The sequence below is a fragment of the Punica granatum genome, chromosome 2 (genome assembly GCF_007655135.1).
Source record: "Punica granatum isolate Tunisia-2019 chromosome 2, ASM765513v2, whole genome shotgun sequence".
Taxonomy (NCBI): Eukaryota; Viridiplantae; Streptophyta; class Magnoliopsida; order Myrtales; family Lythraceae; genus Punica; species Punica granatum.
The window spans coordinates 27635070-27646608 of NC_045128.1; the positions used below are offsets into that span (position 1 = coordinate 27635070).

Sequence of the window (11539 nt, forward strand, 5' to 3'; positions counted from 1 at the left end):
GAGACTGTAGAATAATAGTTTTTTAATGGTTGGTACATTCAGAACATGTAACAGTAACCATCATCGATTCATGCATTCCACGTGCTAGAGATTTATGCTCGAATATAGAACATGCAACAGTAACAGTCATCATCTTGGATATTTCGGTTTGGTTGGGTTGGGTGTGCTGTTGCTGAAACAAAAATATTAAAGTATAATTGTTGAAAAATAAGTGCTGATATTAGAATAAATAAAAGTATTTGGAAGATATTAATTTAAAATCGTTAAAATTAAAACTAATGCTTAATATAGATAATAAGCAGAAGTAATTTTTATAAGAACGTGTCAATTTGCTAGAGAAAATCACGTTTTAACCGCAGAAATTAGTCGGACCATTGGTTTGGAAAAATTTACCAAACACTACTTATATTTAAAACTTAATTAAATAAGTATTTATCCGATCGTTACTGCACTCTCAAATGAAGCCAGACTAGAAAAAATTATTCAAGTTTTTAGAATATTTTTCGTGGGTGGAGAATTATTGTCTAATCTAACATAAATAAGATAAAATGCTAACCTAATCATCAAGATGACCAAGAAAGCCCAGCCTTTATCTAATATTTTTTTGTTTTTTTTTTCTCGAATATTAAGAGTAGAAAAGAAAATGAGAAATGATAAACAAAATGAAAATTGCTTAGAAAATTGAAGTAGCTCTCTCCCTCCCTCTCTCTCTCTCTCTCTCCTGTCGGTTAGTGTTGGATGATTCTCCAGAGCTCTCTTTGGGGGTCTTTTGTTTGTTGTTGTTTAATTGAAGCTTCAAAACTTCTCTCCTTCTCTTCCTCTTTCTTCTCATTTTCCACACTGAGCTGTTAATCATTTCCTTTACACCCCCCTCCCCACGCGCGCGCGCGCGCGCACAGAGCTCACTCTTCCCCCAAAAAAAAAGAAGGAAAGAAGAAGGGAATCCTTCGCCATTACAGATCCTCCTCCGTCCATATAAGTAGCCCTCTCTCTCTCTCTCTCTCTCTCTGCATTTTGTTGGGTTTTTTATTTTGTTCCCTCCTTCTAGTGGGACTTCCCACTTTCAAGAATTTTACAGATTCCCAGGGGTAGAAATTTAGGGAGAGGAACAGTGAACGAGCTTCCTGGGGAGAGAGAGATTGTGGGTATTTGAGCTTCAGATCTGAGACGGAGTGAGGGTGAAGGGTTGTTCGAGGCAATGGGTGCACCCAACTTTGTCTTCTAGTCCCATTGTCCGTCCGTCCCCATTTTCGCCTTGTCAAAGACCTCAAAACCTTAACCCTTTTCCCTTCCGAGCAGAACAAGAAGAAGAAGAAGAAGAAGAATCAACTAATCTTTCTTGTACTTTGCTCTCGGACCCCTCTTTGGGTCTATCTGTCGAGAAGAGCGAGAGTCGTTTTCTGGGTATTGTTTTCATTGGAAGGAGCTGAGTTTTGGAGAGAAATGCTGGCGATAGGGAGCCCCGGTATCGGCGTCCGTACAAGCACTAGCTGCAATGCTCTGCTCACAGAGCTTCAGGTTTCTCTCTCTCTCTCTCTCTGCGCTTTCAGGTGGGAGTCTGGTCTACTTGGTTATATCCCTGAAAGGACTATCTTTTTAAGGGGAAACAGAGAAAGGAAGACAGAAAGATTTGATCTTTCTTCTTCTTCATCTTGGAAATATCACTTTTAAACGATGATGGGTTTCTTCTGTTCGGGTGGTTTGCTGCTGCGGCTGTTAAAAAGTGAAACCACTGATTGCTGCTTTTTTCACTTGGCCATCTGGTGGTCTATTGGAGCTACCTAATCAAAGCTATAAACAGTTTTTGTCCCTAATTACTTGGTGAATTAATGGTTAATCAAGGTCTCTGTTCACAATCAGCTTGGGTTCCTTAGCGGCATCTTTTTCCTCTATGATGAGGAGGGGTTCCTTCTTTATTGAATCTTTCCCTTTTCCCTTGAAACTTGCCGGTGGATAGGCTATGAGTTTTGCATTTACATCATCTTTCTTCTGTTTTTCTTCGGCGTTGACCATAACTTTAGCTGCAGAAAGGGCTGAATTCTTGCAGGTTTTGCTGCAACTTTTTGGTTCTTAACTTCATTTATTTTGGGGGATTTGTCCTTTTTTTTTTATTCCTTTCCCCCTCGTATCTTTGGTAATAACAGATTGTTTCCTCACCTTGATGGGTATTCAAGAGAAAAAAGACAATGGCATAACTTTGATATTTATAGTTCATAACCCATTTCCCCTTTTAAATTAAATTTGCCTCTGAGTTCAGGTTTTAATGGAGATTGTCCTGCTAAGTGGTCTCTTCAGCTTTCAAATCCTATGAGTAAACTTAATGACTAGTTTTGTTCATACATATTCTTGTTGCAATGATCTGTGTCGGTCCATTTGGGAGCCCTTTATTGATGCTTTAAGTTTGATTAAGAAGGAATAATTGGGCAGATTTGATGAACTAGTTTTTCTTGCCTGTGTACAGCAAATATGGAGCGACATAGGAGAGAGTGAAGCAGATAAAGACCGTATGCTTTGGGAGTTAGAGAGGGAATGCTTAGAAGTCTACAGAAGGAAGGTGGAGGAGGCCGCCAATGCCAAGGCTCGTCTTCATCAGTCTGTCGCTGCCAAGGAAGCGGAGCTCGCAACTCTGATGGCTGCTCTTGGTGAACTCAATGTTTATTCACCGGTAATAGCATTGGTTGATCATCCTTCTGCTTTAGTTACTACCTTACTCAAATTTCTGGTTAGTTATGGTGAGCTGTCCTTGTTTTCCGTTACTGCAATCTGGAAAGACAAGTAAGGTAATAAATGTCAGATTGCACATCAAAAAAGGAATTTTCCCATGCAGTAAGAAAAAACAATTGTAGCGCATTTAAACAGGAGGCCCATCTTATAAAGCCAAATTGGGACGAAATAAAGGTAGTGATTTCCCCCCCAATACAACTAGTAAAAAGAATGTGTAACCGAAAATATGAAGATAGGCTGACAATGTTACTAATATTTTTCTAGAACATGTGGAATGGTCTCATTGATTCATTGGATGGACGGTATACAATGTGTCGGTGTCTATTCCATTGATCTTTCTTGAGGCCAATGTTCGCACCTAATAGATGGATAATGCCACTTAAACTAATCCACTGGATGACAAAACGGTTGGTAAATTCTATTGTGGCTTATTTGTCTCTGCTAATGAGTTCAGTTGATGGTAATTCACAGATTCAATCGGAGAAGAGGTCGTCATCACTGAAAGGAAAACTTGCATCTATCAGTCCTCTTGTTGAAGATCTTAGGAAGAAGAAAGAAGAAAGAATGAAGCAATTTGCTGACATAAAGGCACAGATAGAGAAGATCAGTGGGGAGATGTCTGAATATGGCTATTTAAGCACCAATTCAATCAGTACCTTGTCTATGAACGAAGAAGACTTGTCATTAAGAAACCTTTCCGAGCATCAAACACATCTTCGGGCTCTCCAAAGTGAGAAGGTATGCAGTTAATGAACGGATTCGATACTTGGAAACCTTTCAGTTTTCTTTCCCTCCTTTCTTTGTGGTCTGCAGCCTTTGAGCCTTTTCTCCTGGATTTCTGAAGAGAACCAAACTGATCATCATTTTGTCTTTTCAATAAAAGTTGTAATGACATGAACTTTATCCTCAGATTATGACCTCTCTCAACATAAAATATGTTTAATGTGCATGTATTTAGTTATTTGTGGTTTTCTCATGTTTGTCAGAGATACATTTCATCCCGTTAAATTATCAGAGTTTCATTTAAAAAGTTACTAATGATTACTTCTCATTCTTCTACTCCAGCTGCATCTTGTTTTCTTTTTTGCCTATGAATTACAACTCTTGAAAAATTGACTGCATTGTCATTCTGTTAGATCGGTGTTTCTTACCAATGCAGTTTTTGCATGCTTTCCAATCTGAAAGACCAAATTAATGCGGTTCAGTATTCTTGTCTTAAACAGTATAGCTATAAAATTAATATGACCTCAGTATTTTTTTCATTCAGTCGAAAATCATTGCAAAGATGCATGAACTTCCAGTATATTTTGTATTTAAGTAAATACCTTCTGCAAAAATTAAACATGTGGTGCTCATATATTTGCAGTCTGAGCGGCTTCATAAAGTTCTGAATTATGTAAATGAAGTTCATACTCTCTGCGGTGTGCTCGGAATGGACTTTGGCAAGACTGTGAGTGAGGTGCATCCTAGCTTGCAAGGCACAAGTGGGGAGCAAAGCACCAATATCAGCAATGCCACACTTGAAGGTTTAGAACAGTCCCTTCTCAAGTTGAAAGCAGAACGCAAGGCTCGGATCCAGAAGGTAACACTAGCCAAACTTCTACCTGTTTTTTTTTTTCGATAATTAACCTCTACCTATTATTGCTCACTCATTAAAAATAAAAAATATAAAAAGGCGCTCTCACAGCACATCCCGGGTACATAGTGAAAACAGATGTATGCTTTTGTCTTTCAAAAGAAGAGACATCACTCTACTTTTTCTTTTTTTGACAAATCTCCAATTTCACTGGGATGTCCAATATAATTGGTCAGTTAGAATTTGTCAGTTTAGAAGATCTTGCTGAGGAACCTATCTCTTACTGCCTTCATAAAACTCAATGAGGCGTACTGAAGGAAAATGGAAAGGAAAGAAAAAGATCATTTTGAAAATTTTGAAGATTACAGTCTCTTAAGTTGTATGTATATGGAATTGTACCAGTCAGTCATAAGAACTGCCAGATGTGATCCCATCTCAATATTAAAAAAATTAGACTGCTGAATGCCATACCTCACAATAGCACAAAATAAGAGAGTTTTCAATTAAATATACACCGTTCAACAGTTCAGGGACGATATGTACACTTTTCACAATTGGTAGAAATGTTAGAAATATTCATATGATTTGATATATTATCATATGAATCTTGATAATATAATAGGTAAAAGACATTGTGGGCTCACTTTTCGAGCTATGGAATTTGATGGACTCCCCGAACGGGGATCGGAATAACTTTTCAAGGATTGCTTCTGTTCTTGGATGTTCAGAATCTGAAATCGAAGAACCGGGTGTTCTTTCGACAGAGATCATTGAGCAGGTTTGCAATCTTCCTCATATTTATCATTTTCTTTCAAGAGGGATTTGAAATGCCAATCGAACAAAGAAATACTTTTACAGGCATCTGCTGAAGTGGACAGACTCACTAAATTGAAAGCGAGCCGAATGAAAGAACTCGTCATGAAGAGGAGGTCAGAACTAGAAGATATTTGTCGAATGGCCCACATTATTCCTGATAATAGCACTGCTGCTGAGAAGTCCAATGCCTTGATAGATTCCGGTAATTAGTCATTGCATAGTTTCCTTTTTAGAGGTATTGAATGCACATGTGCTGCAATAATTCATACCTTGGATTGATTCCAGGTCTAGTAGATCCCTCGGAGCTTTTGGCAAATATCGAAGCTCAGATTGTCAAGGTGAAGGACGAGGCTATGACCAGGAAAGACATAATGGACCGAATAGACAGGTGGCTCGCTGCCTGTGAGGAGGAGAACTGGCTCGAAGAATATAACCAAGTTAGTAGATTTTGCTCTCTGCTCTTTCCGATTTTAATTAGCAAGGCCTCTGTTGAAATGCGGCACCATCTTGGCTAAAAGAATAATTCTTTCTGTAATTATTTGATGGAAAACATATTTCAGTGACGATGTCGTCGTGGCATCAGAACGGCCACAACGACGAAAAGATATTATGAATTCCTTCTGAGAATATACCAATTTGCTCCATTCCTAGGATGATAATCGTTATAATGCGGGGAGAGGGGCACATATCAACCTCAAAAGAGCAGAGCGAGCTCGGATTACTGTTACCAAAATTCCTGGTAATGCTCTGAAACCAGAATGTTTTAATGACACTTTACGTGTAGAAGGTTTGTACTTGCATGAATCTTATGGTGTTTTTGTTCGCAGTAATGGTTGATAATCTAATAAACAAAACACTGGCATGGGAAGACGAGAAAGGAATAATGTTCCTTTATGATGGCGTGAGTAACTTTGCTTTGGCTTCTTCACTTTACGTAACTTTCTCATCTTACCATTAGTAAGTAACTATATTAAGAAATGATTGCTTCTATTTGCAGGTAAGGCTAGTCTCAATACTGGATGATTACAAGATCAGCAGAAGACGAAAGGAAGAGGAGAAGAGGAGAAACAGGGTAATTGCTTTCAGATAAATTCTATTTACAGAATTATGCGTGGCCATCACCTTATCATTAAAATTCGATGCCAAAAGCAGTGTTTGGATGGGGTTTCTTGATTTTCCATCTTAGATATTTTGTGGGTGTAAGAATAATGCTCTCCACTGTTTTCTATAAGCCACTCTAATAATTTCATCAAAATGCAATAGCATTATTTAAATAATGTTCGCCAATAAACCATCAAAGACATGACTTCTCTTTAGTTTCTTCCCCTTTATCACTTGAAACAGACTAGTTAAATTCAATGGAGAGCAAGCTGACATTTGTAAAGGATGAATATTCAAACAGTGCCTTATTTTTTAATCATTTACAATCTGTTGATGAATCAGACATTCAATCTTTTACCCTCGTATTCTGCAGGATCAAAAGAAGCTCCAGGACTTACTCCTGACGGAGAAGGAATCGATTTACGGTTCCAAGCCCAGCCCCAGGAAGAGCAACAGCTTCAGGAAGGCCAACGGCTACTCCACAAATGGGAACGGGTCCATGACTCCTATGCCTCGACGGAGATCAATTGGGAATGGGACCCCCGACACTCCAAGATCCTACTCAGGTCGGCAGAATGGATACTACAAGGAGATGAGAAGGCTGTCCACTGCCCCATTGAACTTCGTGGCCATCTCGAAAGAAGATGCCATGTCCTCATACACATCCATCTGTGGTTCTGAACCAGACTCGCCTCGACAAGTTTGAAAGCTTTTGACTTATGAACGGTAAGTTTGCCCCCTCTATTTCCTGCAAACTTTGGCAGTGCTGATCTGATGTTTGTCCAACATTAGATTATTGCAAGACCCACTTGCGATTTAAACCTATGCTTGAGATGCTATGACGCCTTCCCTTCTACAAACATGTTTATGAGAGCTATTGGGTCCTATGAGTGGTCCTTTCAATCGATCGAGATACCATACTGATGGGTGATTCCTGCAATTTGCAGGAGTTAGCCTACCTTTTCATGCAAAGTTGGAGTGACACTGTAGTGGGAGTGAAGGAGCAGAGTGACTGTTATAGTGGGAGTTAAAAGAGCACGGAGAAGTAAACCGCTGTGAATATCGAAAGGGTAAGTTGTACACTGTAGTGGGAGTGATTTGTAATTTCTTGTCTGTGATTTTAGCTTTCGACAGTTTGAGGATTTGTGGAAAGTGTAAGAAGCAGCAGAAGAATCAGTACTAGTGTGACACAGTAATTTGTGATGTTTTTTTCTTTTTTTGGGAGTGGTCATGTACATATTTCACATTGGCTATCTTGTCAGCAACAAGATTGCAACTGAATTTTCCATCTATGGGGCTTGTTCGGTTTGTGAACTGCTGATTTTGGGTATCATATTCGACTAATGCTGAGATTCGGTGAGATTCGGCAAACGACAGTATCCATCGGGCCTATTAAGGAGGATAAACCCGATCGATGGCAAAAGCAGCAGTTAGTTATGGGTGGTGGTAGCGCAGAATCGTCATGACCACAGTACTCAGCAACAAAAATAATCTACCATCCTAGGAAAAAGAATGAACATTACCAATCAAAGCCGAATATCAATTCATCACCATTACTTGGGAGAATTGAGTCGAACCAATTCTCAATAACTCTTGACCCTAGCGATTTCAACTTTTGACCATACACTACAACAGAGAACAATACTCAATAACTTAATCATTCCTTCTCACTACATTAATAGAAATAAAGAAAAAGATGGCTGACTTGTTAATATCTGGACCACATTAGAGTTTAACAAAGAACAATTCTTAACTAAGAATTACAACAAATGAACAACTGATTCACCTAGAATCTAGTCGATAAGCCTCATAAACAGTAAAACACGAATTAAAGTTTGTATCACAGCAGAAGATCCATAAACAACTACAGGATAACTCTCCCGCAAATGGCCTCGGAAATAAATACAAGATCAGTAAGACCAGATGCGAGATCTGGGGGCAATTGATTTTCCCTCTCAAAACCTACCTTATCGTCACGAACTTGTTGGTCCCGTGCTTCGCCCAGTGGGTCCTCAGGTCGATTGGGTTAGCAAAATTGTACCCTTCTGCGGCAAGCTTCTCCAACACCTTCTTGAATGCCCCCTGGCTCATCTTCCTCCCTGCGATCCTTGCCCCTCTGCGCTTTGTGCTCATTGGCAAAGGATACATCGAGACCTGAGTGGTGCAGCAGGCTGACTGCCATCCCCCGCATCCCCATCGGTAGCACTGCTGGGGAGTCCCAGTGCACGAGCATACAGGGATCGGAATTCCGGATATGTCCATATCGATTCCGTTAATTACGACATCCATGCTCTTCTTCGGTTGCTTTGAGCGCTGCACTGAGGAAGGGTTCGTGCTGGGGTCCTTAGGTTTCCTGGGCTTTTTGGGTTTTGGGGTCTTGAGGGCGTTCCCACTCTGACGTTTCTTTGTCTGGCCATTCTCCTTCTTAACAGCTTGTTGCTCTTCGGGTTTACCCATCTTGTTGTCATCCCTCAGGGGCTCAGGCATCTGAAGCATCTGCAGGCTCTGGTGTTCAGAGGAGGTCTCAGGGAGGACATTATAGTTAGTAGGGTTAGTTGGCAGCATGCTGTAGAACTTCTCCCTTTGGTTCATCCAACCTTCCCTTGTGTAACTGCTGTAAGGGACTTGCGTATCGGAAACAAGGGAATCCCGGGGATGGTAGGCACCGTTGGTAGTAACCAGAACTGTGGGATCCCCACGCCCTGACAAGAAGGGCTTCGTGTCTCGCTCAGCAGCCATGCTCGACATGAGCTGAAGATTGAGGTGACCTTTAAAGGACGGCTCATAGTAGCCCCAATTGCGCATGTTTAACGCATCATCATCCATGGTTATTGAACTACAGAGTAAATTAGCAGCAAAAAACTCATCATTTCAAACATCTAATCAATGTAACAGAAATAACTCAAAACCCCGCAAGTATCAATACTAAGTCAGAACAACAGGTGTAGAGCTCCAAAGTTAGAGAGTTACACGCAATCAAATCCATAACCGAGACCATTCCTCCATGACAACGCAGGATGTTATTCTGCTACGAGGCTCATATTAAGTCCAGTGGCATCATAAATCTAATGATCTAACTAGTCAACTATGTTTGTTCCCCTACTCGGGATTAAAGGGGAAAGTTCAGGTTTCCACATCAACTCTACAGGGGTACAAGATCTCCAGGAACTACGGTTGAGTTCGACGATTTTGACAGCAGTACCCTTTACATTTTGATAAATGAGCCCAAAAGTACGACGAAGAATTCGGATATACCAGCAGAAGGTAAATGTCATTTTGATTAAACTTGAGCTATGAACCATAATTAGGCAAAGAAAAAAAAAAGAAAATCTGGAAAGCAATCATATGAATCTTGCAGAGCAACAGGGGAATCCAAAGACAATCAGATCAGGCAGACAAGGCAGATCAATCACGGACCAAATCTGAAACCCTTCCTCAGATTTCCAAGCAAATGCAGAAAAAATGGCACGATGTAGGAAAATAGTAATTTCCAGAAATCACATGGAAGAAGTCCTTCTCTTTAGCTCAGAGCTCAAGAAGAACAACTCCCCCGTGAACCGATCCACGGAAATGGAAGCAAAGAAAGTTCAGATTCGATTGGAATCGATCCCTACGCTTGCAACCGATCTCACCAAACAGACGATGCACGAGAACGCGAAAAAGAAAACAAGGGCAGCAGATCTCTTCATGTCAGCGAACAACGGAGCTAGGGTTTCAAAATCAGGCATGTCCGGGCGCAGATCTGCAGATACGGATGATGGAATCAACAGATTCGGGCACCGAGCCGAAGGGGAAGAGGGACATGCAGAGGACGGTGTATGGCGATGTTGTAGATAGCTAGCAAGGCAGGACCCATCCCCCACCCCCCCAACCCCAAATATTCAAACTTTAAGAGAGAGAAAACGCAGACAGAGATTGAGGAGGAGAGAGGAGAGAGAAAACTTACTTGGGTGGGTGTAAACGGCTCTTTAGGGTTTTGCCTCCTGGAGAGAGAGAGAGAGAGAGAGAGAGAGAGAGAGATAGGAGAGAGGAGAGAGAAAAGAGAAAGAGAAAGAGAGAGAAAGAGAGAGAGTGAGAAGGGACAGGAAAGAGAAAGAGCCCTAAGACTGGGAGGGGGAGAGAGAGAAAGAGAGAGAGAGAGAGAGGAGAAAGAGAGCTCTAAAATTGTGAATGTAACTATCAGAAGAGAAATATTTTGTCCCACTTTGGAAAAAAATAATTATAAAAAAAGAAAATAAATTAAGAATAACTAAATAAAATATAAAATAAAAACAAAAAAATCAATCCATAAATAAAGCATAAGGAGAAGCCATATCTCTTATCCACCACCTTTGGTGGGGGCATATGTGCTCATGTGACACCTGATAAGCTAACAAGTCCCATTTGATCCTTATCCAAAAATATGTATGCTTCAATGGACTATGAAATGTTAATTTCTTTTTGGAGAAGTCCTCGAAACTTTTGGACGAACTAATTCCTTCTCGGACCAATGCAAATTGATCGTCTTATGTCAGGGCTCAGTGTGTCTATGGAGATTACTTGCCTACAGTCTCCTAATGTAATCTCGGAATCTGAATACAAGTAACATCGAAACATATGAAAATGGAGGAAATTCAAAATTTGATGGTGAGTGGAAGTATATATATATATATAAGTTAAAGTCAAGAGTAAGCGCAATATAAGAGGTTTTAATGTTGTAAGATGACTTTTTTTTCGCTTATAAGGAACTCAAACACATGACATATAAAAATTCGAGGAATCGAGAGGATTTTATTATTTGACCACAACCGAATAGTATCTCAACCTAAATCTTAGGGGTTTAATTGTCACAAGTTAAACTTGATGGCGGACATACGACATAGTACTTAGGCCTCTAGTTGAGGATGTTCTTGCAAATAACCCTATTTCTAATTAAATTGTCAATGGCCCTTTATTTATTTGCTTTCTGAATTAAGCTAGCCCTGTCCCACACTGTGCTCCCTTGATTTTTAATTTATTTTTCTATAATTAATAACAAAAAATGTAATTCTCGTTGTTAAACCGACTAAGTTAATTGAAATTATATATATACATAGTATAATGTAAAATATTGACCTTTGAATTAAAAAAAGAAACTATCACTTTTAAGTTTTAGAAGTATATCATTGAGGAAAAAAATTGGATATTTTGAGAATTTATTAAATAGAGAGTTAAAAAAAAAAAGGCAAGTAAGATGTCAATTTGTCAATCAGCATGGATCTCAAATCGCCTAGAAAGAATTGGATTCGATAGGATTACCGAAAAACTTCTCTATTTATCATAGATAGTATCTTCACCGTAGCT

At 39.7% G+C, this 11539-nt stretch overlaps 2 protein-coding genes across 2 annotated transcripts; one reads left to right on the forward strand and one right to left on the reverse strand.

Moving 5' to 3' along the window:
* The first annotated feature begins 767 nt into the window (after positions 1-767).
* LOC116194271 (65-kDa microtubule-associated protein 6-like) lies at positions 768-7535 on the forward strand. The gene is made up of 12 exons (XM_031523045.1): positions 768-1518; positions 2462-2665; positions 3196-3462; positions 4091-4306; positions 4923-5078; positions 5159-5318; positions 5402-5553; positions 5768-5855; positions 5944-6017; positions 6114-6188; positions 6591-6943; positions 7165-7535. The coding sequence occupies exons 1-11, from the start codon at positions 1444-1446 to the stop codon at positions 6921-6923; spliced, it is 1800 nt and encodes a 599-aa protein (XP_031378905.1). The 5' UTR covers positions 768-1443; the 3' UTR covers positions 6924-6943; positions 7165-7535.
* Positions 7536-7866: 331 nt separating this feature from the next.
* Positions 7867-10326, reverse strand: LOC116194272 (protein BASIC PENTACYSTEINE2-like). The gene is made up of 2 exons (XM_031523046.1): positions 10164-10326; positions 7867-9053 (listed from the first exon to the last, which is right to left on the reverse strand). Exon 2 carries the CDS (start codon positions 9041-9043, stop codon positions 8180-8182), a length of 864 nt encoding a protein of 287 aa, XP_031378906.1. The 5' UTR covers positions 9044-9053; positions 10164-10326; the 3' UTR covers positions 7867-8179.
* Between the last annotated feature and the right edge of the window lie 1213 nt (positions 10327-11539).

Excerpts from the sequence above, each read along its gene's own strand:
- LOC116194272 (XM_031523046.1), bottom strand. The coding sequence starts at position 9,043 with ATGGATGATGATGCGTTAAACATGCGCAATTGGGGCTACTATGAGCCG.
- LOC116194271 (XM_031523045.1), top strand. The coding sequence starts at position 1,444 with ATGCTGGCGATAGGGAGCCCCGGTATCGGCGTCCGTACAAGCACTAGC. Across the intron at positions 5,554-5,767 it reads GGCTCGAAGAATATAACCAA|GATGATAATCGTTATAATGC; the intron begins GTTAGTAGATTT and ends CTCCATTCCTAG. Across the intron at positions 6,189-6,590 it reads AGGAGAAGAGGAGAAACAGG|GATCAAAAGAAGCTCCAGGA; the intron begins GTAATTGCTTTC and ends CGTATTCTGCAG.